Below are 22,888 nucleotides of genomic sequence, written 5' to 3' on the forward strand. Positions count from 1 at the left end.
TATTTGCAATCCCTTAGCTATACCTAAAGGTTCTGCAAGTCCCCACTAGACCCAGGAACCCAGCTGGCTTCACCTAGTGGATCCCTCACCAGGGCAGCAGGCAGAGCTGCCCACCAGTCCCGTGCTGCGCCTGCATTCCTCAGCCCTTGTGCAGTCTATGGAACTGGGCGCCGGGGAACAGGGGGCAGTGCCCATTGGGGAGGCTTGGGCCACACGGGAGCCCACCACGGTGGAAGGGGGGGTTGGGCATGGCAGGCTGCAGGTCCCTAGCCCTGCCCCACAGGGAGGCAGCTGAGGCCGCGCCATAATTTGAGCGCATTGTGGGTGGGTCAGCAGTGCTGGGGGACCTGCCCCCCCCCCCCCAGCTGCTGGCCCAGCTGCTAAGCCCCTCACTGCCCATGGCTGGCGGTGCTGGCCGGCTGCTCCAAGTGCAGGACCCGCCGAGCTCAAGCCCGCCTGGAACTCATGCTGTCCCATAAGCACCGCGCACAGCCCCAGTTCCCACCCGCGCTTCTCCCTCCACACCTCCCGGCAAGCAGAGGGAGCCAGCTCCAGCCTGGGCCAGCTCAGAGAGGGGCTCCCACAGTACCCTGGCAAGCTGAAGGGCTCCTCAAGCACCACCAGACTGGACGCGGAGGCCAAGGAGGCGCAGAGAGCCAGGGCTGCTAGCACATTGTCACCTCTCAACAAGACAGATAAGAGTAAGTTGCAAACCAAGTTTTCCCAGAGATGTAAGACATGTTGCAAAAGTATCACAAGATAATTAATGGCCTTTGTTCTCGCTTCTGTAAGCCTGCTTCCTGCTTCACGTAATTCCCGCCTCAAAATGCTTAAAAGGCATTTGTTTTCTTTGTTCTATGCTCATACTTTCTGGATGCAATTCCAATGAACTGGTGTACACCTAAAAATAAAAACTTCACTGCATCCCATTCTTTGGTCTCTCCTGTCCCTTCATTTCTGCAACATTTCTGGTGCCGAAATCTGGGACTGGAGACAGCAGATTTCTGTCTCTTTTGCTTGTGGGACTGAGGCTGTGAGGCAGGGGAGACCTGGGACCCTTGGCGCTGACTTTCGGCCTGGAAGGGGATCTGCTCTCCCCGGCCCCAGTGCCCTTCCCGACAGCACAACAGAACCAGTAAAAAGGGACTGCTGGACAGTGACAGGAGCAACCATCTGAACTATGGTAGGGTTTGGGCCCTAAGGCAGGACCTGTCCCATAAGGACAAAAGGGGAGCCTGATCACCTCCCAGGGGGTGAGGACTAAAACTAGTCCGACCCAGAGGGTCTGGAGACAATGGGAGAGACCCCTTGATTCGGATGAAACTCACAACGTAACTGACGCAGGACGTGAGAGAGGCCCGCAGATTGGTCAGGAAAGGGAACCAAAGTGGCAAGAGGTGCTCGCCGCTTTAAGTAAAGGACAGCAACTGGGAATGGGGGAGGTGAAAGGAAACTGAACATGCCAAGAGGGGCTTCGCCACTTTAGCTAAAGGTCAGCAACTGGGAACGGGGGAGGGGTATGAAAGTGTGTGAAAGAGACAGTCTTACACAGGCCAACGCGAGGCGTGACGTGGGGAGACACAGATCTCTTAGCGCAGACTGTGTGTTCCCAGTGTGGGACGAGCCAGACCTAGGACACCGTATCCGGCAAACAGGAGCTGCCCTACAGCTGCAGCAGGCTCTAGTGGGAATAAGGTACTGTCCTAGCTAAGCAGTGCCCGAACCTCCCCCTCCCATAATAGGACCCAGTCTGGTCAGTCCAGGAATGAAAGTGAGAGTGAAAGCATGTCGCAAGGGGCAAAATGGGAGGAAAAGCATCAAAGCCTACTCCATTGGATTGTATGTTGGGAAAATTTCAAGAAAAGTTTTAATGGAGATTATGGAGTTAAATTAACCCCTCCGAGATTGAGAACTCTCTGTGAAATAGATTGGACTTCTTTTAATGTTGGGTGACCCGCCGAAGGGACGATAGAGAGATAATTGACTGTGTTTAGGATAATAACCAGAGCCAGAGAATAGCCTGGGTACCCGAACCAGTTCCCATACATTGACTCCTGGCTGAGCATCTTTCAAACTCACCCCAAGTGGCTACAAGCCTATTCTGAGACTTACTGTAAGACCCTGGTAGTTTGTGCCAGATCTGAGGCAGTAAAAGAACCTAAAGGGAGGCCGAGGTGGGCAGGTCACGAGGTTAGGAAATCGAGACCACGGTGAAACCCTGTCTCTACTAAAAATACAAAAAATTAGCCAGGTACAGTGGCAGGTGCTTATAGTCCAAGCTATTCAGGAGGCTGAGGCAGGAGAATGGGGTGAACCCGGGAGGCGGAACTTACAGTGAGCCGAGATCCTGCCACTAGAACCCAAAGGGACAGTGGAAGGAAAGGAAAAGCCGCAAGGAAAACAGGAAAAACCTGTTCTGCAGGCCCGCACAAACGGCCCTTGAGGAATCAAGCTCAGAGGAGAGTGAGCCTCAGGCGTCACCCCACAGGGAAGAGTCAGAGCCCCTACCTATAAAGACTAAAGAAGCACCCCGCCGCACCCGAGCCTTGCAGATGTTTCTCTGGGAGACACAAAGCCAAATTTATCATGATAAACAGAATAATGTACAAGGAGGGCAACGCCTTTTCGTTTACCAGCCTTTCTCCACCACTGACCTCCTAAACTGGAAACAGCTTACACCCTCCTATACTGAGAAGCCCCAGGCTGTCATAGACTTCATGCAGTCCATCTTCCTGACTCATAACCCTACCTGGCCTGATTGTCACCAGCTACTTTTAATATTGTTCAATACAGAAGAACGCCAGGAGAATTACTCAGGCAACCTTACAGTGGTTAGAAAGCAATGCACCTGTTAAGCAGTATGCACAGAAGAGGTTCCCAGAAGCAGATCCAAATTGGGATCCAAACCAGGCAGAAGAATTGCAAAACCTGCAGAGGTATCGGGAGGCACCCCTTAATGGAATAAAGGCCGGAGGGAAAAAGGCAACGAATTTGGGAGCGGTCTCAGAGGTACGCCAAAAGGCTGATGAGAGTCCCAGTGAATTTTATGGAAGACTCTGTAAAGCATACCAGCTTTATACACCGTTTGATCCACAGTATGCAGGGAATCAATCCATGGTTAATGTGGCATTTGTGGGCCAGGCACAAGGTGACATTAGATGGAAGCTTTAGAAGTTGGAAGGTTTTGAGGCTATGAATATTACCCAGCTTATTCAAGTAGCTACTAAGGTATTTGTTAATCCAGAGGAAGAAGCCGAGAAAGAGGCAAAGCGCAAAGCCAAGGAAAAGGTTGATGTGTTGGCTGCTGCTCTAGTTCAAAGAGAGACTGGCTTTGTGAAAGGACGCAGACATGGTTGTGGTCACAGTAGAGGACAAGCTAGGCCAGGGTTTGAAGGCCGGCCTAGGCTTGAGAGGGATCAATGTGCAAGAATGCAAACAGGGCAGTGGAAGGATGAATGTCCAGAAAGAGAAAAAAGGAAGAAAGCAGCAGCTAGGGACCTGACGCCTGCCCAAGGCCTGCAGCCACTAGCCGTTGTTCTAAAGCTGGATGCCGATCTGGTCAGCTTAGCAGGAGTTGAGGAATGTAAGGACTGAGAAAGACCGGGCTCCATCTCTGTAGGCCTCCAGGAGCCCCTGGTCTCGATGAAAGTGGGAGGCCAACAGATGGATTTTATGGTAGATGCAGGTGCTGAACACTTGGTAGTGACACAGCCCGTTGGGCTACTATCTAAAACCTATGCTACTACAGTTGGGGCAACCAGAGTATCAGAGAAAAGGCCTGTCAATCCAGAAGGTGTGTCATTGGAGGACAAGAAGTCCAACATGAGTTCTTATATCTGCCAAATTGTCCGGTGCCCCTGTTAGGGAGAGACTTGCTTCAGAAACTGCAAGCACAAATTTCTTTCAGGCTGGAAGGAAACATGACTCTGAATCTAAGCTGACCGAAAGTTATGATGTTAACTCTTACCCTCCCCAAGACTGAGGAATGGAGGCTATACATAAAAGAGACACACAGGCTGTCTGAACTTATGGACAGAATATTTGACAAACTAGTCACTGAAATACTTGAGGTGTGGGCAGAAGACAGTCCTCCAGGATTGGTCATAAACCAGGCACCAGTGGTAGTAGAGTTAGTTCCAGGTGCAACTCCAGTACGCATTCCCCAGTACCAGGTGTCTATAGAGGCAATGTGAGGAATGACCAAGCACATAAATCGGCTACTAGAACATGGGATCATAAAGAAATGCAAGTCACCCTGGAATACTCTACTCTTAACCAGTGCAAAAACCGTCTGGTGGGTTCTGGCCTGTGAATAAAGTTACTGTTACCTTACATGTGGTGGTGCCCAACCCCATATACACTGATGAGCCACATTCCTGCTCATGCCGCCTGGTTTACCAGTTTGGACTTAAAAGATGCCTTTTTCTGCCTCAGGCTAGCTCTAATAAGTCAGCCTATTTTTGCATTCCAGTGGGGAGGAATACAGTTCACCTGGACCAGGCTCCCACAAGGGTTCAAAAACTCCCCCACTCTCTTTGAAGAGGCACTAGCATCAGACCTTAAGGCTTTTGTCCCACCAAATGACAAATGTGTATGTTACAATATACATTGATGATCGTTTGTTTGTTCGTGGCACCTATCAAGGAAGATTGCTTCCAGGGCACCAAAGATCTCCTTCACCTTCTATGGAAGGCAAGTTACAAAGTATCTCAGGAAAAAGCTCAGGTCTGTGCAAAAAGAGTAAGATATCTAGGTTTCCTAGTAGCCCAAGGGCAGTGCGAACTCGGCAGTGGGCAGAAGGAAGCCATATGTGCACTCCCCACTCCTGTCACCCGGCGACAAGTAAGGGAGTTTTTAGGGGCAGCAGGCTTTTGCTGTACTTGGATGCCAAACTTTTCACTCATGGCAAAGCCATTGTATGAAGCCACAAAGTGGGGGAGAAAAAGAGTCCCTCCTTTGGGGTAATGAGCAGGAGAAGGCCTTTAATGAGATCAAAAAGGCCTTAAGCCAAGCTTGAGCCCTGAGACTGCCAGACCTGACTAAGCCTTTCTTTCTCTATGTCCATGAAAGAAAAGGAATGACTACAGGAGTTTTAGTTCAAACAGTAGGATCATGGTATCGACCAGTAGCCTATTTGTCAAAGCGGTTAGACCTTGTGGCCCTGGGATGGCCCCCCTGCTTAAAAGCGTTAGCTGCCACTGCCATGCTGGCAGAAAATGCTGGGAAGCTGACTCTAGTACAAAAGCTAATAATACGGGTGCCACACACGGTGATCACCTTAATGGAGCAAAGAGGATATCACTGGCTATCTAATCCAAGAATGTTAAGATATCAAGGGCTCTTATGTGGAAATCCACACATAACTTTAAAAACCATGAATACTCAACCTGGCTACCCTGTTGCCTGTAGAAATGCCCAAATTGCAAGACCGGTTTCCCCAACACTATTGTGTAGATGTAGTAGATGAGGTGTTCTCAAGCCAGAAAGATTTAAGAGACCAACCCTTTAAGGACCCAGACATTGAATATTTCACAGATGGAAGCAAGTTTATATCAGAAGGGGTCTGCTGAGCCAGGTTTGCAGTGGTGACTCTAAATTCAGAGGCATAGGCCCTCCCTACTGGGACCTCCGCACAAAAAGCAGAATTAATAGCTCTAACTAAAGCACTATTAGTAGCCAAAGGAAAGACAGTTAACATCTATACTGACTCAAAGTATGCCTTTGCTACATTACATGCCCATGGAGCCATTTACAAAGAAAGGGGACTCTTAACTGCTGGAGGGAAAGAAATTAAAGAAGAAATCTTACAACTCTTAGATGCTGTGTGGGCCCCAAACAAGGTGGCCGTTATTCACTGTAAAGGACATCAGACAAGAGGTGGCACAGAAGCAAAAAGAAGTAGGACAATCAAGCCATCCTTCTTTCTAATTCCTCTGAAGGAAGGGGAACTCTTAGGATATCCAGTCTGTAATGAGAATAAAGGAACTAAAAGGAGCATGATCTCAAAAATAAATACAAATATCAAAAAAGACATAGACATAGGAGACTAGGAAAATAATGAATGACCTTCTGAAAAAATCATTAAATACTATGGGTCAGCTACCTAAGCACAAAATAGGTCATGGGGATACTGCACCCCAATTTATATGCTCAACCATATCATAAGGTTACAGGCTGTTTTTGAAATAATAACCTATGAAACATCTGGATGCAGTTCCACTGAGCTGATGTACACCTGAAAATAAAAACTTTCCTGCATCCCATTCTTCAGTCTCTCTTGTCCCTTAATTTTCGCAACATTTCAAGACAGGAAGCCTTGCTAATGTGGCCCTGGGGGTCCCCTCTGCCCACATGTCCTGCTGGATGCTGGGCTCCGCCACGGTCACATGGCATCAGTGCTGAGTTTTAGTTGAAAACCACACTCCTCGCTTCACACAGCCCAAAGGATGCCGGAGCCCAGACTGGAAACGCCCGTGCAAGCAGTGGCCAGTGAGGCCTTCCCCAGCAGCATTTTCAGGTTGAAAGGATGATCTGACGAGATCTGGCCCTAAAGTGGGAACTCAGGGCAGCAATCTGAAACGTGGCTCGCAAAAAAATCAGCAACTAGAATGGGTGCTGGCCACACCCAGGCGCAGTGAACTCGGACACCGCACTCCCTCCCTGCACGGCACCTGCGGCTCCTCCCCAGCAGCGACACCCACACAGCTGGATCTCTTCCCTCAGCCCCTGGCCGCATGGGACAGTGTCTAGATAGCAAGGCTGAAGGGGGCGGCCTCAGTGCCTTCAGGTCACAAACCGAACTGCCACATTGGGGTCCACGTAGCTCCTCAGGAGGGCAGTCTCGGGCAGGACCTGCTTCCCCCGCCACCGCTGCCTTGAGGGGTTAGGGTCACTGACCTCCAGGGTCCCCACCGTCACCCGCTGTGAGCCAGGACAAGCCCAGGTCTCACGGGCTGGGGTGGAGAAGCATCTTTTCCTTGTGAATAAAGGAACAGAAAATACTTGGCTATTCTGATTTTTTTTTTTAATTGACAACTAAAATGTTATTTATCATGTGAGGTAATGCACATGTCAGTTAGCTAGATTTAATCATTCTACACTGTCTGTATTCCACAATGGATACATACTTTAAAAGATTACGTTGAACCTCTAAAGCATTTGAATGGGGACTGGCTATGAGGCCCTCCCCATTCAAATGCTTCCCTCAACTCCCAGAACACAGCCAAGGCCTGAGGCCATGGAGCAGAAGAGGCAAATACCGGGAGGTATCTGAAGAGAAGGAGGAAGTGGGGAAGTGTACCCGCAAGACTCTCTGTGCAGCCCTCCCCAGAGCTGAGGGTCAACACCTGGGCTGGGAACTGAGGCTGGGACTGGTAAAGAGGTTTTCTTCTATGCCGCCCTCAACCAAGACAATGGAAGAGTCTTGCTTGGGTTCTTAGGCAGATGCCAAGCAGGTCTATGGAAGGAGAGATAAGCTGAAGTTCCAACATGCTTTATTTGAGGACGAGCGCTCACCCAGGAGGGAGAAGAGGTGGGATGGGAGGAGTGCAAGGTTCAAATCTTCTTTGTGCCTCTGTGATCCTTAAAGCATCTCAGCAAGCTGTAGAGATGGTATTAAGGGGAGAGAAAAGGTAGTAAGACAGAAACTTTGAGATGAAGAGAGGAAACATTAATACATGGTCACTCCAATGAAACCCATGACCACTTTTTAAATGTCCTGCAGAGTCACTGGGTGAGATAAGTAAGATCACTGTTTCAATACAGAAGATGGGGAAAAATAATAAATGAAGAAGTCTTGGTTTTCTTCATTTGCAGGGAGGATTACCAGGGTAGAAATGGGTAAAAATCAGTAAATAACTATTTACTACTGTCTCTGGTGTTTTCTCATAATCAAGCCACTTAAATACCTCCCTACTTTTCCCTCAACTCCCAGAATAGAGCCAAGGCTTTGGTACAAGTTTCTTTGTGCTTTTCCACAAGTAGGTAACTAGGAGTATCCCTACTGCAGACTTGTGCCCCCAGAACTGGGCTGGAGCTCAGAGACTTAAAATGACTAGTGGCAGCCGCCTTTCCCAGCTCAGTGATAAGGTCACCCCTGCTAAGCACTGGAGACCAAAGCCCAGGCCCATCACTCCCATAGTGACTCCTCCCATAAGCTCTGCCTGAGCTGTGAAAGGCAAGAGGGAAAAGGGGAGTGAGTCTCTTGTTCCTCCTCACCTCGTGGGAGGATCTGCATCTTCAAGGTCCCACCCCAGCCAGGGAGGAGAGGGCAGGCCTTAGGCAGGGTGTGGACACAAACGCTCAGCTCAGCTACAGATGGGCTCAGCCACAGTTGGGCTGGCCTTAACCCCAGGTGCCCACCAGCGGCAACTTGGCCCCCTTGCTCTGATCTTCTCACCATTCGCCAGCAGAGGGGGGCAGGCAGCCGTCACCATTCCACAAAGATGTTCAGTTGGAGGAAGGAGAGGAGCCACCAAATGAAAGAGGTACAGGTTGAGCGTCCTTAACCCAAAGATCCAAAATCCAAAATGCTCCATAACCCAAAACTTTTTTTTTTTTTTTTTTCAGTTGTGTTCTCCCTCTGTTGCCCAGGCTGGAGGTCAATGGCGTGATCTTGGCTCACTGTAACTTCCGCCTCCTGGGCTCAAGTGATTCTCCTGCCCCAGCCTCTGGAGTAGCTGAGATTACAGGCACCTGCCACCACGCCTAGCTGATTTTGGTATTTTTAGTAGAGATGGGGTTTCACCATGTTGGCCAGGCTGGTCTCGAACTCCTGACCTTAAGTGATCCACCCACCTTGGCCTCCCAAAGTGCTTGGATTACAGACGTGAGCCACCGTGCCCCGCCCGAAAACTTTGAGCACCAACATGACACCACAAGTAGAAAATACCACACCTGACCACAATCAATACTTTGTTTCATGTACAAAATTATTTAAAATACTGTATAGAGTTATCTTCAGGCTACATGTATAAGGTATATCTAAAACATGAATGAATGTCATGTTCAGACATGAGACCTACCAAGACACCTCATTATGTATATATGCAAATATCCCAAAGTCTGAAAAAATCCAAAATCTGTAACACTCCTGTCCCAAGCATTTCAGATAAGGAATGCTTAGCCCGTCTTGGGAAACAGCAGCCACTGGATGGAAAGGGGAAGCCAGTGGCAGAGGCCTCAGCCCCTGCCTTCATCCTGAGAATCTTCTGTAACGAAAGCTGCCAGCTTTCAGGGAAGAAAAAGAACTCTGTGGCCTTGACTTAAGCCCAGAGAAACAGGAACTGCCAAACCTTGTTACGCAGCAGAACAGACAGAGAGCTGACCTGGCTCCATGGCAAAGCAACAGGAGAGCCTGGAGAGGTTCAGCTCCGGGCCAGCAGAGCCAGGTTGGGTGGGAGGGCTGTCACTGAAGCAAAGTGACAGACATCCTAGAAAGAGACACCAGGGGACCATAAGAGCATTCTCTTTTTTAAAAAAAGAAAAATAAAAATGGGCATATATACACAAAATACTGTCAATTTCTTCTGAGCCAACACAGTAGCCACTGCAATGTTTCTCCTTCTTCCAGAGCTTTCCTCCATAGTCTCACATGTACTTCTGGCACAGCCATGATACCAGTCTCTGGGAAGCATATGCCACCTACTCCACGTGGGTCCCATTCCAGTCACCGAAGATGGAAGTGCCTGACCCTCCTTGCCAGTCTTTCCCTGCAGAGTCACTGCACTGGCAGGGAGATGGAGTGGAGCACCTGGTTTTCCTGTCCTATATCTCCTCCCCTACCCCAGATAATACCGCTTCCTCGGGTGGCCCTTGGGGCAGGTCATCAGGCTTTATGGGCCAGGAGGGTGGTCAGCTTGATCTTCCCATCCATGGAGGCAGTGAGGCAGGTCCCACAGTCCATGGCAGTGCTCCAGTCCACGGTGACCACAGGGGCTCGGTGGCCACCCAGGCTCAAGCAGCTCTCCAGAACCTTCTCATCGCCACCCAGCTGCAAAAGGACAAGAAACAGGAGGAGGTGTCAGCAAACACCACTTACACATACTTGATCCACTTTCAGTGGCCCACCTGAAGATGTGCTTGAGGCCAGGCACACATGCCCACCTTTCTAGAAAGTCTGTTTAACTTCTTGAACCAGGAAATGCTTTCACTTTCCCAAGTACAGCTGGTCCATCTGAAGTGGAAAACAAGTCCCTGAGCAGCTCCTTAAAATAAGGCATTTTCTCAGCTGCCTTGAACTTGCTGTGGGCTGGTGTTGCTTGCACGCACACTGGTTATTCTCACTACAGCATCACTTCTCACTACCTGACGTGTCATCATGAATCTGCTTATTGGTTGAAGGTTCACTCCCATATTGGGGAATGCAAGCTGCAGGGGAGTAGGGCCTCAGGCAGCTCTCTCCTGTGGGGGGCCAGCCTGCCACACCCAGAACAGTGCTGGCACAGGGGAGCCTTCAGTTAGTGCAGAAACATGGCTCCCTGAACCCCGGCACTAGCTAGCCAGCAATCCTGTGCGATAGGGTACTAATGGGGAAGGAGAAGCTAGGAACGAACAGAATTCCTGTCAGTACCACTATGTATAGCAACTGTGAGCGGGAGGCAACACAGTCTTCAGCCATCATGGAGAAAACATTTACAGAAACCATAAGTTACATTGTTTATAGATTATAAAAGTGGGACCTGAAGTTCAATATATTCCTTAAATAATTAGATCTCATTATTCACATTCAAAGAATTCTACAGAGGAAAATCTTTCAACCAACTAATTGGTCATACAGCAAGTCCGACTGCCAATCATATGAACTGATCAGATCAAATGACAAAGGCTGCATGACTAAAAATAAAATACATACACACATATATCCATACAGAGAGCAAAGTACTGAACAGCCCACCAAAAATGCAACAAAAACAAACCTCTGGAGAATAAAATAAGATCAGGCTTGTAAACGGAAGGCGTTTTAGTGTCTCCATTGGGAAATATCGGTTACGAGAAATGATGGAGCTAATTTTGAAGGAAAGGGCAAGGGCAACTGACAGAATCATGCTCCACAGAAAAGAGGAGCCTAACCCACAGCGAGCGCAGGTCCTGCGGTGCACACTTCAGATTACAGTCTAGGAGGCTCCCACTTCCCACCTCAGCACGGGTAGTGCCCCTTGCCTCACTGTGAGCTCTTGCTCACCTCTGCCCATGTGGGGCCCCAAGACCTGCTTTCTTCTCCATCTACCCAACAACTCCTTTTCATCCTCTCCTCCTGGTTCCAAGGCCTCCAATCCACAGCCTCCCACCTCCCGCAAGGACTCAGTCCCCACTGAGACAGCTTGCTTCTCCCTGAGCTGCTCAACTCCGCATTGCTCTCCTTTGTTGGTACTGTGTCTCTTTCTGAGTGTGCACCCCAAGAGAGCAGAGATCATATTCTGGATGTTCTTCATACACTCCACAGTGCCTGGTCCAATGCCCAGCACAAAATTGCCATCCAAAACACATGCCCTTGACAGGTCGATGAGCTGTGGCAGCAAGAGCTGCTGAGAATATCCCACCTTGAAGGACTCTGATCCTACACAAACACCACCAGTGGGCAAATAACTGAAAAGTATCACACAGGCTGAGAATGGACCCACTCGACACCAGACACAGAAGCTTAGGCTATGACACAAATCCCCATCATTAGTCTAGGTGACACCAGTAAAATAGAAGACACTTAAAAATACATGAAATAAGCTCTGACTTAAGAGCTAAAACAAACGTGCAAAGGGAGGGGCAAAAAACAATGTGGACAACTTACACTATGGCTTGACAAATCATGCCCTCAAATTTCTGTCTCTAACATGGACTGGATGGGTAAAAAATTAAAATAAAAAGAATGAATAAGACCTACTATTTGATAGCACAACAGGGTGACCATAGTCAATAATAACTGTATATTTTAAAATCAAGAGTGTGATTGAATTGTTTGCAATGCAATGGATAAATGCTTGAGGGGATGAATGCCCCATTCTCCATGATGTGCTTATTTCACATTGCATGTCTGAATCAAAACATCTCATGTTCCCCATAAATATATATACCTATGGATGTACCCACAAAAATTAAAAATTTAAAACTTTTTTTAAAAACCTGAACTGGAATATACTTAACCAACGGGACATTCAATAAATTAATAAATCTATACCAGATTAGAGTACTAAAATAAACAACCTAGTTGGGACCTGACTGGGGGCATGTTCCTCCATCCCAACACTCCCCAACTCTTCTCCCTACTCCTGAGCGATTTCTGTAACAGGCTATTCCCAAGGAAAGAAGGCAGAGAAAGAGCAGAATCTGGTCAAAGATGAGCAGAGAGAATGGGGGTCTCATGCCCTGGTCCCATCTTTTCTACCCACCTGAGCTGCAAAGCAGCCCTGGCCAGGCCTGCAGCAAGGAGGCTCTAGGCCAAGCTTCTCCACCCTGCAGCCTGCGGGCCACATGCAGCCCAGGACGGCTTTGAATGAGGCCCAACACAAATTTGTGTTGTAAGTACATTATGAGATTTTTTTTGCAATTTTTTTTTTAGCTCAACAGCTATCACTAGTGTTAGCCCACTAACACTAAGAAGAAGTGTTAAGAATTGGCCCAAGACAATTCTTCTTCTTCCAACATGGCCCGGGGAAGGCAAAGGATTGGACACCCCCGCTCTAGGCGCTGCCTATCCTTTGTCAAAGGCATCTGCACAGCCATGCAGCTCAGGGACAGAGGGCCACGCTCAGCAGACATGGCCCAGACCTCCAGGGAGGAATCCCTGCCCACCACGATACCACCATCTCCCACCCCCAACCACCAGTTACCTTGTAGATGATGCCGCCTGTGGCAGAACATGTCAGCATGTAATTGCCCTCCGAGTCAAAAGCGAAGAGTCGGCCCCTGGGAACTTGAACCTGCTTGTAGCCGCTGTATCCAGATAGCACAAAGGGGCCCGTGGCGTCTGAGGGCAGGCTGTACTCGGATACCTTGAGGCCACTCTTGTGGATGTTCCACTGGATGAACTGCAGTCACAGGGCATAAGCACGGTGCTCCTAGCAGAGCCGGCCAATGCAGGCCTCAAGGAAGAGCAAGAACCCGCCCCAGAGCAGAGGCTGGAGAGGGCGGCCCACCTCCCCCAGCCACAGTGCTGACATCCTTGAAGAGCCTTTCAAGTGCCAGAGGCAGAAAAGCAGGTGACAGGTCTACAAGTCCTATCTCTGGCCAACATGACTTAAGCATTTTTTAGGGAAGAAAATCTAGAAAAAGAGGCAGCAACCTCACATCAAAGTCCAACCCTTCTCTTTCCCTCTGGCCTGACCCTAGGAGAGGAAAAGGGACAGCAAGTGGCTTTGCCTGGATTCCTGGTCTCTCAAGCAGGAGGAATGCTTCAAGTGACCTATTATTATTATTATTATCACCATCATCAGAGTTAGAACCCAACTAGATTTTTCTGTCCTAGGAACAAGGTACAGAGGACACATTCCACATATATTTCCAGTGTTTCAGGCATACAATCAATGGAACACTGGGTGATGCCATTATAAACTCAGCTCCTTACCACAGCAGACATCATCCCTTAGCCTACCCCATGGACAGGTTACTTGGCTGTGACCACCTCTTCACTGAGCATCCCACATAAGAAGGAAGTTGAGCTTTAATGTAAAAGTCCCTTCCCAAACTTTTCAAATGAAGAATTTATTTTGTAGTTACTCCTTTCAAGAGATAAAAAGACAGTGTCCAATCCAAAAGGTCCAGGCACGCACACATGGAAATGGCGTCCTTCTCCCACCTCTGCCCCTGCCAGCTCCCCTTCTGATGTGGTCACTATTCCTAGTTCCTAACCCTCCACAGAGGGAATCTACTAGGGGCATTTACTTTTCCTTTTTTTGTGGCTCCCTTCTTACATCTCTGGGCTCTGCTGGGGTCTGTAGGCATCTAAGAAGCTGTCCCTAGCCACTCAACAAACTCTACACATCCATGAGTGGTCCTGGGACCACTCATTACCAAGCCCATCAAAGCAAACTCAGCCCTAAATCCAGACCCCACAGATCCATCTATGCTAAGATGAGTCATTTTTGATATTTCCTTTCATAAGGATAGCCAACTCCCGCTGAACTCACTAAAACCTCACAAAGATTGTAAGACGAATTACTAGTTTATCCCTATTCTACAGATAACAAAGCTACAAAAAGAGGCCCCAGGTGGCAGAGCTAATAACAAGTATGACCACAACCTGCAGCCGGCCCACATGTCATCCCAGTGCTCTCTTATCTCAATCCTGTGGCTGCCTACCTTCCCGTCCTCGCCGATGCTGTACACGGTGTTCTCATCATAGCTGAACTCGACAGAGTAGACCTCCCCGTAGTGGGCCCTCCAGCTCATTGCGCACTCGTGCTGCTGCATGTCTGAGGCAATGAGACACCGTCACTCACATCCTGGCCAGGGCTCTAAAGAAGGCATCTGCCTGCAGCAGGAGGCCCCCTCACCCTCTACTCAGGCTGACAGCTGTTCTGAGGCCAAGGGCAGGCACCCAGGACCCAGTGAGCACCATAAAGCTGCCCCTGCCCAAGATGTCAGGCTGCTTCTGAGCCTCAGAGGCAGCTTCTTTCACCAGGTCAGAAGCAAGGCTCAGGACTCCCTGAGGGGACCTCATCTGGAGAGCCCTAAGTCTAGCAAGACACCCAAGAAACTGCCCTCTGTAACTTCCCCATGGGCGCCCTGGGAATCCCCTAAAGATACAGTTGCCTTTCCCCAGCCCAGGCTCTGGGGATGTCTCCCGGGGACAGAACCCAACCTGAGGATTTCTACACAGCATGCCAGGTGATTCTGAGGTACACCTCTGGTTAAGGAGCACTGTTGTGATGCTTTTGAGAATGAACTACCCACAGCAAGTGGGTAGGACGGCAGTACTCTTGTGTGCCCTCCTGTATTTCACATGGGTGACAAGGACTCAGATGGAACAACTCAAGACTCAAGGACTACTGAGCTCCACCCCCTCCCATGTCTATTATGGTGGGTGTTTTGAAAACACTGACCAAAGTTAAGCTCTAGTACATGCATCTGAAGTCAGGGTTTTGCAAAAGCCTCTGGCCCAGCTGGCAAAAAAAATCCAACATTGGCAAAAAAAAAAAAATGCCTGGGACATCTAAGGAGATACCAAGGATTGCTATGAGCACACTTGCATACCAAACAGCCGGATGACGCCATCAGCTGCCCCTGTGACCAGCAGGTTTCCGTTGTGATTGAAGGCTGTACAGTTGATAGCAATGGGTTCTGGATCCAGGGAGAACTGGAGCTATTGAAACAAAACAAAAATGCCAGTAGCAGATCTTCACTCAGCCCAGGCATGCTGCTTATTCCAATGCAGACAGGTGCCCCAGACTGAGTTTTCCACCAGCTCCTCCCTTATGTAATCTGGAAATGTAGATCTGAGCCTTTGCCAAAGTGCTGTGCCAGTGACCTTCTGTGCTCTTTTGAGAACAAGGTCTCTGTGCCTATTCTGGTTTCCATAGATAGATAATAATCCATGCTTGCTCCATTATAAAATAAACAATACATATCTTAGCAGCCTACACTTCACCAGAATGCATTCCAAGCAAATTCTCATTGAAAAGTCTTATTGCTCTCAGAAAATAACACTTCATCAACCACCTTTGATGACAGACAACACTAATAAACCTGCCCTATGGCTCCCCACAGAAACACTTAGAAATATAGTAGCAAACAAAACCACCTCATAGAACATAAGGTCTATTAATTACGTAATGAATGAACATTATCATTTCAAACAATATGGAACCCTGGGAACCCTAAATAATCCTCCTGAAATTAAAAATGCAAGATAGAATGTTATCTAAAATACACACAGAGTACTGAGCTAGCAAATAAAAGAATCCTCTAGGGCCAAAACTAAGAGAAAGCAAGAATGCAGAGAACTAGTGCACTCCAAAGCTGCCTTTCATTATGGGGCATTAATCAGATCCAGGTGACTCAAGTTCCCATTCTGCTTCCCATGAAGAGCTCAGGAGCCTGGAGACAATAATGTGTGACCTGCCCAAGGTCAGGCGATAAGAAACCGCACATATGTAACAAACCTGCACGTTGTGCACATGTACCCTAGAACTTCAAGTATAATCAAAAAAAAAGAAAAAGAAAAAGAAAAAATAAAAGAAAAAAGAAACCGTCACACAGAGCTGGGACCCCAAAGAGCTATATCTTCAGTGCAGGAATGAACTAGAAATAAACCTACTTCACAGAAAGGGATAACAAGAAAACTTACCTCCCTGCAAATTCATAACCACAGAGTAGCCCTGACATGGGAGGAACCTGGCAAAAACTAATGCAAATCCAAAGAAATGCAACTCCAACCCAAACTTCAAAATATTCTCAGAGATACTAGCCCAAGAAACACCATGATCACAATTCATAAGAAACAGGAAAATAAGGCAAATGGAGCCAGCACCCACAGAAACAGAGCAGAATTAGACCCACAAACTTCAGACATTAGATTTATAATGCACAACATACAAGCACATTCAATTGTTCAACAAAATAAAATAAGGAATTGAAAATATGGGTAAAAATGAGAAACTATAAACACAACAAAACAGGTTTTAAAAAATGAAGCTGAGCTTCTAAAAATGAGAAATACAGTAACTTAAATTACCATCCTCATAAATAGATGGAACAGAAAACTAGGTATAGTATAGTAACGGAGACATTAGCAAACTGATAGATCTGAAGAAACTCTTATCAAGAATGCCGCCAAGTGAAACAAAAAAGAGGAACAGGCAAGTTCTAACACGTATGGAATGGGAGGTCCAGAAGGCAAGAGATGATCAGAGAACCGCAATACTAGAAAAAATGATGACTGAAAATTTTCCAGAATTGAACAAAGACATAAATCCTCTGATTCAGAAAACAAATTCCAAGCAGAACTTTAAAAAAAATAAATTTTAAAACTTAAAAACCAGAAAATCCACACCCAGAGAGCCAGAGAAGAAGATTTTAAAAGCAGCCAGAGAGAAAAGACAACAAAGGAATGCCAATTACATGGAGAGGTAACGTCCCGGTCTCAGCAAAGGCAGCCAGAGGATGAGGCAAGGCACAAGGTTAGGGAAGCAGTGTTCAGCCTGGAATACAAGAAGCTATTGTAGAAAAACACATATACTGTGGTTCCATTTATGTGGAGTCAGAAAACCCACAAAACAAAAATTTGGTTGTTTAGGGATATGTAATAACATGGTAAAGTAATTTTTAAAATGTAAGGCAGGTCGAGCACAGTGGCTCACGCCTGTAATCCTAGCACTTTGGGAGGCTGAGGTGGGTGGATCACCTGAGGTCAGGAGTTCGAGACTGGCCAACATGGTGAAATCCATTTCTACTAAAAATACAAAAAATTAGCTGGATGTGGTGTTGGGCACCTGTAATCCCAGCTACTTGGGAGGTTGAGGCAGAAGAATTGCTTGCACTCAGGAGGTGGAGGTTGTGGTGAGCCGAGATTGTGCTACTGCACTCCAGCCTGGGTGACAGAGCAAGACTCCGTCTCAAAAAAAAAAAAAAGTAAGGCAACAGTATGACAAACTTCAAGACAGGTTCTCTCTGGAAGGGAAAAAGACCAAGATTGGGAAGGGCTACACAAGAGCTAAAAAGTATTGGTGATGCTCTCTATAAACTGCGATGGGTCTATGGGTGCTCACTGTACTGCTTTTCTTCTCATTATACTATACCCCTATGATTTCAATATGCTTTTGTATGTATTCAATGTTTAATTAAAACCTTGACAATCACAAGTAAACACATAATTACAAATTGTAATGAGAGCTTTGGAGGAAAATACAAGATGCTACGAACTAAGAGGAAGTGAATTAAACCGGTGGAGAGGACAGTGGGCAGAGAGGGGCACAAGAGATAGGTCTAGAGTATGTCCCTGGAAATGCAGAGAAGTGGTCAGACTGGAAACACACTGGCAGCATTTGCTTATGGACTGACTGTGTGAGCAGAGGGAAAAGGACAGGTCTGGGAAGAACCCCAATTTTTGTTTTTTGTTTTTTTTTTTTGAGACAGAGTCTCACTCTGTCACCCAGGCTGGAATGCAGTGGCACCACATCAGCTCACTGCAGCCTCCACCTCCCAGGCTCAAGCAATCCTCCTGCCTCAGCCTGCCAAGTAAGTGAGCACCACCACACCCAGTTAATTTTTAAATTTTTTGTAGAGACAAGGGCTCACTACATTGCCCAGGCTGGACTTGAACTTCTGGCCTCAAGCAATCCACCTGCCTCAGCTTCCCAAAGTGCTGGGATTACAGGCATGAGCAACTGCGCCCGGCCAAGATCCCAAATTTCTAGATGAGGCACATTTGCCAAAGTAAGGAAAATTATGAGGGGAGGGATGCATGTGGCAAGGGGTGGAGGTCAAGAATTCGGGTGTGACCCTGACAGGCCTGAGAGGTCTGAGAGACCCAAAGGGAACACAGAGCACTTCTACAGGCAGATGCAGAACAGAACAAACTGAACATCTGGAAAAGAAACCAACTGAAAGTAGGAGCCTCGAGTTTCCAGCAGCATTAGGAAACAATGTGTTCAACATAAAGGCCACATGACTTGTGAGCAGTGAAACAAATCAGTTTAATAAGAAGTAGCACTGCCTTGGAAGGTGAGTTTAGCATCATTCAGCCTCTCTGGGGCTCAGGGTGGCAGCTGCAGCATCTATTACTGTCTTGAAGGAAGGGGTCCTCGGCTCCAAGGTGGGGCCCAGGTCCCCTGGGAGCAAGTTCACAGGCTGTCTGTTCACCTCGCTTCTTATGAATCTGCATGTGTCCTTGTTACTGCTGGCTGCTGCTGCTATAATTCTCATACAATTCTAAGTTAACAGGATGTCAGAGGGAGACACGAGTCCTCTCCTAAAAAATCAACCACAGGGGCCCTCTGGTAGGTTCTGTGTGACTCCTAAGTTTGTGGCACAATTCTGAATGACATGTCACTAACAATCTGCCCAGTTGGAGTACGCTACTTTCCAACACTTAAAACTTTATTAAAAATCTGAGGAGACCAAAGCAAAAAGAGGGAAGAGGCTCTTCAGAAACCCAAGGGAATGCAGAGAGTGTGCCTGGCTCCAGAGAGAGCCATAGGGCAGGCCCGTACCTGCTGCTTCATGGTTTTTGTGTCCCACAGCAGCAGCCTGCCAGGAACCTGGTTCATGCCCTTGCTGCCGATGTCTGGTGCTGAGAAGTCCACCTGGGAAGTGAGGCTCGGAGCTGCAGCCGAACAGACGAAAGAGGCCCCGTTGGGGCTGCACGCAAGAGACAGGATTCTGCAACACACATGGGCCTCGGTCAGACCCTCCACCTGCCCACAGAGGGAGGGTGCACTTTGGTCCTGAGGCTGGATCCTGCACAGGAGATGGGGCACAAGGCTCGGGAAAGGCCTAGCCCCGCGGACCACACTTGGCAGCCTGCGGCCTTGATGGTGGGGGGTGGTTTCCAGCTCACCTGGGCATGTCGTCGTTGATATTGATTTCACAGAGATTCTTCTTGGCTTCCGTGTCATAGAGACGCACCGTCCCCACACCACTGCCCAGCAAGAGCTGGAACGACAACGGGCGTGAGGTGGGAAGGATAGCATGGAGTGAGGCTGAGTCAGGGAGGATCTCCAGAAGGGGAGAGGCTGGGCAGGCTGCGGGGGTGAGGCCCCTCCTCTATGCATCCAGGCAGTTCGGGGGAAATCTGGCTACAATGAGCCTCATTTTAAAATTAAAGACATGAGAGCTGACCTTGAACTTCTAAGCAAAACCACAAAAAGTATCTGTGGAATGGGAGAGACGTGTCACCTTGGACACATCTGGAAATGTTCCGGCTGGTGAGTGAGGCCCACTGATGCTCCCTTTCTTCAGTTTGAAACGCCAGCTGTTGGAACCCTTCCTTCCCACTCTTGGTCTGCCCAGCACCCCTCCCAGCATACTGGCTCCGGCTGCCACGGGGCCTGGGTGACTCCCATTTGCCTTTTCAGGGGACAGCTCTGGCTCTGGGTCTATAAAGACCTCCAGAAAAAAAATCAAAGGGGCTATCCTTGCATTCAGGAACTGCTGACTTATTTGGTGAAAAGCTTCAAAGATAATAATAGTGCCAGAGGAAAGTGCCAGAAGCAGCCCAGGTCTGAGGGTGTCTCCCAGGAATATTAGGTAGAGTGTGACCTTGGCGTTCAGTTGGCAAACTGGCACTGGCACAGGGCAAGCCCTGAGGTCCTCATCCATGAGGATTATCCCTTCAGCTGCCAAAAATTATAGAAAAACAGGGTGTGCATCTTGGGCTATGTGGTATGATCCCCACAAATGAAGTAAAAGAAAAAACAGCAAGTCAATCTTACCTCCTTAACTACAAGTCCTATCTCAAATACAAAATCCAGAAGGAAGAACACTGTACTATTCCTGGGGACCATAACACCCATGGGAACCACGAAACAGAACACCAGCCCCTCACCAGCGGAAGCCACTTCCCATGGGGCCTGGCACGGGAGGGCGCCCACTGAAACTGCAGCTGGAAACACAGACAGATGGGGGGGCAGCAGTCTGGCAGGTGGTCGCCAGGGCAGACCACCACAGACAGGAAGAAGCCGTGTGTTCCAGGCCCCCTGCAGCTCACTTCAGTCTGTCGATTTGGTAACCTCACTGCCTTCCCACAACAGGAGCCTTCTGGCCAGTCCTGGACGTGTGTCCCTGAATCCCCAATAATCGAAAGAAGGGAGGAGAACTGGCTTGGCTGTCTTGACTCAGCCGGTGGAGAACCCTGGGGAATTCCTCCACTGAGCCAGCAAAGCAGGGCCCACCGGCCACCATTACTCACCAGTCTGTCTCGTTTGGTGGCCCATTCCAAAGACAGCAGCGGCGATTTGGAAATGGAGGATGCTTTGGTCTGCATGATGGGGTTGAAGGACCACACTTTGATGACCCCATCTACGTCTAAGCTGGCGACTCTCCTCCCAGAGCAATCCACTCTGAGGTGAGAGAAAAGGGAGGCCTGTCAGCTGGCTTCTCCGTCCCCATCCTCTTCCGCTAATGCCAAGGTGATCGCTTTCCTGACTTCCTTACTGTTTTTAAAAAACAATCCCTAGAGGTCTACATTCAAAGGACTGGTATAGACTATTTCCAGAAATATTCATTCGTTTGTCTAAGAAACACTTAAGTGCCAACCATGTGCGGAGCTTTTGGTCAACTTTGGGCAAAGAGCGGTGAGCAAGAGTTGCAGGGCCCTGCCCTGGGGCCACTTGCAGTCTCTGGAGATTTAGAGCCTCCAGACTCACATTCCAGAACAGCCCAAGGGCCCCAAGAGCTGTCAGGGCTGTCAAAACGAGAAACCCACCTACCAGCTGAAAATTATGCCCCACTAGGGTTTGTTCTTGAAAGGTTTTTACTGTGCTTAAGTAAAAACTTACAAACGGTAAATTACAAATCAGGTATTTACCTAAAAGTACCAACATAAAGCAAATTAAAATTGAGTGAGTTTGGGGGGCTAAAGTAGGGTAAATTTTCCTAAAACTGAGAAAAACACAATTAGAAAGGGCAGAGAGGCCGGGTGTGGTGGCTTACGCCTGTAATCCCAGCATTTTGGGAGGCTGAGATGGGCAGATCACTTGAAGTCGGGAAGTTCAAGACCAGGCTGGCCAACATGGTGAAACCCTGTCTCTACTACAAATATAAAAATTAGATGGGTGTGGTGGCAGGCATCTGTAGTCCTAGCTACTTGGGAGGCTGAGGCACAAGAATCACTTGAGCCTGGGAGGGCAAGGTTGCAGTGAGCCAAGATCGTGCCACTGCACTCCAGACTAGGCGACAGAGCAAGACTCTGTCTCAAAAAAAAACAAAAAAAAAAAGACCAAAGGGCAGATGGGCTGACCAGTCCACTGGCAGCTCCAAGCAACTCCCATGACTCTTCAGCCATGACTGTGGCCCTCGTCCAAGCCCCCATTCTCTGCCATCTCCTGCTGGCCACACCGCCACGTGTGCTGCCTGAAAATCTGAGCTTCCCAGGGTTTCCTTGGCCCCAGGCCCAACCCACCTGCAGTGCATGATGGACGAGTGGTGTTCCCCGTACTCCTCCTGTCCCAGCACAATAAAGGGCTGCTCGGGGCGGACTCCTCCACCCTCAGGGCCTGCTGAGGACGCCCGAGTCAGTGGCTCCACTGGCTCCATGTGGAGCTCTGGGCAGGGTTCGGCCTCTGGGCCACCGGCTTCTGTTTTCTTCTCTGCACACTATCACAAGCAGGGTGGGGACAAGTCAGCCAGGAAAGGGCCCCCCACACCAGGGCATACACTACAGGGGGACTAGGCCTAGGCCACAGCATTTTGTGGGGCTCTCAGTACTTAGAGTGGAGAGGAGAGCTCTGACCTGCGAGGGTAGTGCTTAACTCACCCCGGGAGGGTGCAGGGCCTGCCCCCCTGACAGCCCCTTCCTGGAGACTTCGCTCCACACAGGCCCTGCTGAAGGAAAGGGGGCTGTGGCCTCTCTGTGACACAGCTGATGGGACCCAAGACACACATCTGCCGTGACAACATGCCAGGGGGAGGATGCGTGGTGCAGGCCACACACCACACTGAGCATTTTACAGATTTCTCTCACTTAGTCCTCCTCAAACAGAGATGCTATTATTTTCCCCATTTTACAGCTGTGGAAACTAAAAGACTGAAAGAGAAGCCAAATCTCTTGCCCAAAGTCATACAGCTGGCAAGGGGGAGAAACTGGATGTGAAGCTGGGTGGGTGACAGTTAAGCCCGGCCCCTTTCCAGTGCACCCCTAGGCCCACCAGCCCTCCTGGGAGGTGGGCACTGAGAAACTAAGAACCAGACACAACTGGCCAGTAAGAAAGACAGAGACCCAAGGGCCGCTGGGGGTTCA

General features: G+C 48.7%; 2 protein-coding genes across 3 annotated transcripts in view; both read right to left on the reverse strand.

Moving 5' to 3' along the window:
* The window catches only part of LOC105511144 (chromosome unknown open reading frame, human C7orf49), a 75,815-nt gene extending 68,906 nt beyond the window's left edge, over positions 1-6,909 (reverse strand). For both annotated transcript variants that reach the window (XM_011941235.1, XM_011941239.1), the window contains exon 1: positions 6,898-6,909. The gene's annotated coding sequence lies outside the window, so the exon portion shown is untranslated. The remainder of the gene's footprint in view (positions 1-6,897) is intronic.
* A 567-nt stretch (positions 6,910-7,476) lies between these two features.
* Positions 7,477-22,888, reverse strand: part of WDR91 (WD repeat domain 91) — a 29,864-nt gene continuing 14,452 nt past the window's right edge. The window contains exons 8-15 of the mRNA XM_011941246.1: positions 22,052-22,245; positions 20,840-20,990; positions 19,490-19,584; positions 19,143-19,311; positions 15,187-15,295; positions 14,293-14,405; positions 12,825-13,022; positions 7,477-9,991 (exon numbers count right to left, since the gene is read on the reverse strand). Of these exons, the coding sequence (XP_011796636.1) occupies positions 9,827-9,991; positions 12,825-13,022; positions 14,293-14,405; positions 15,187-15,295; positions 19,143-19,311; positions 19,490-19,584; positions 20,840-20,990; positions 22,052-22,245 (1,194 nt within the window). The 3' untranslated portion in view covers positions 7,477-9,826. The remainder of the gene's footprint in view (positions 9,992-12,824; positions 13,023-14,292; positions 14,406-15,186; positions 15,296-19,142; positions 19,312-19,489; positions 19,585-20,839; positions 20,991-22,051; positions 22,246-22,888) is intronic.

This window comes from Colobus angolensis, unplaced genomic scaffold (assembly GCF_000951035.1).
Source record: "Colobus angolensis palliatus isolate OR3802 unplaced genomic scaffold, Cang.pa_1.0 Scaffold2, whole genome shotgun sequence".
NCBI lineage: Eukaryota > Metazoa > Chordata > Mammalia > Primates > Cercopithecidae > Colobus > Colobus angolensis.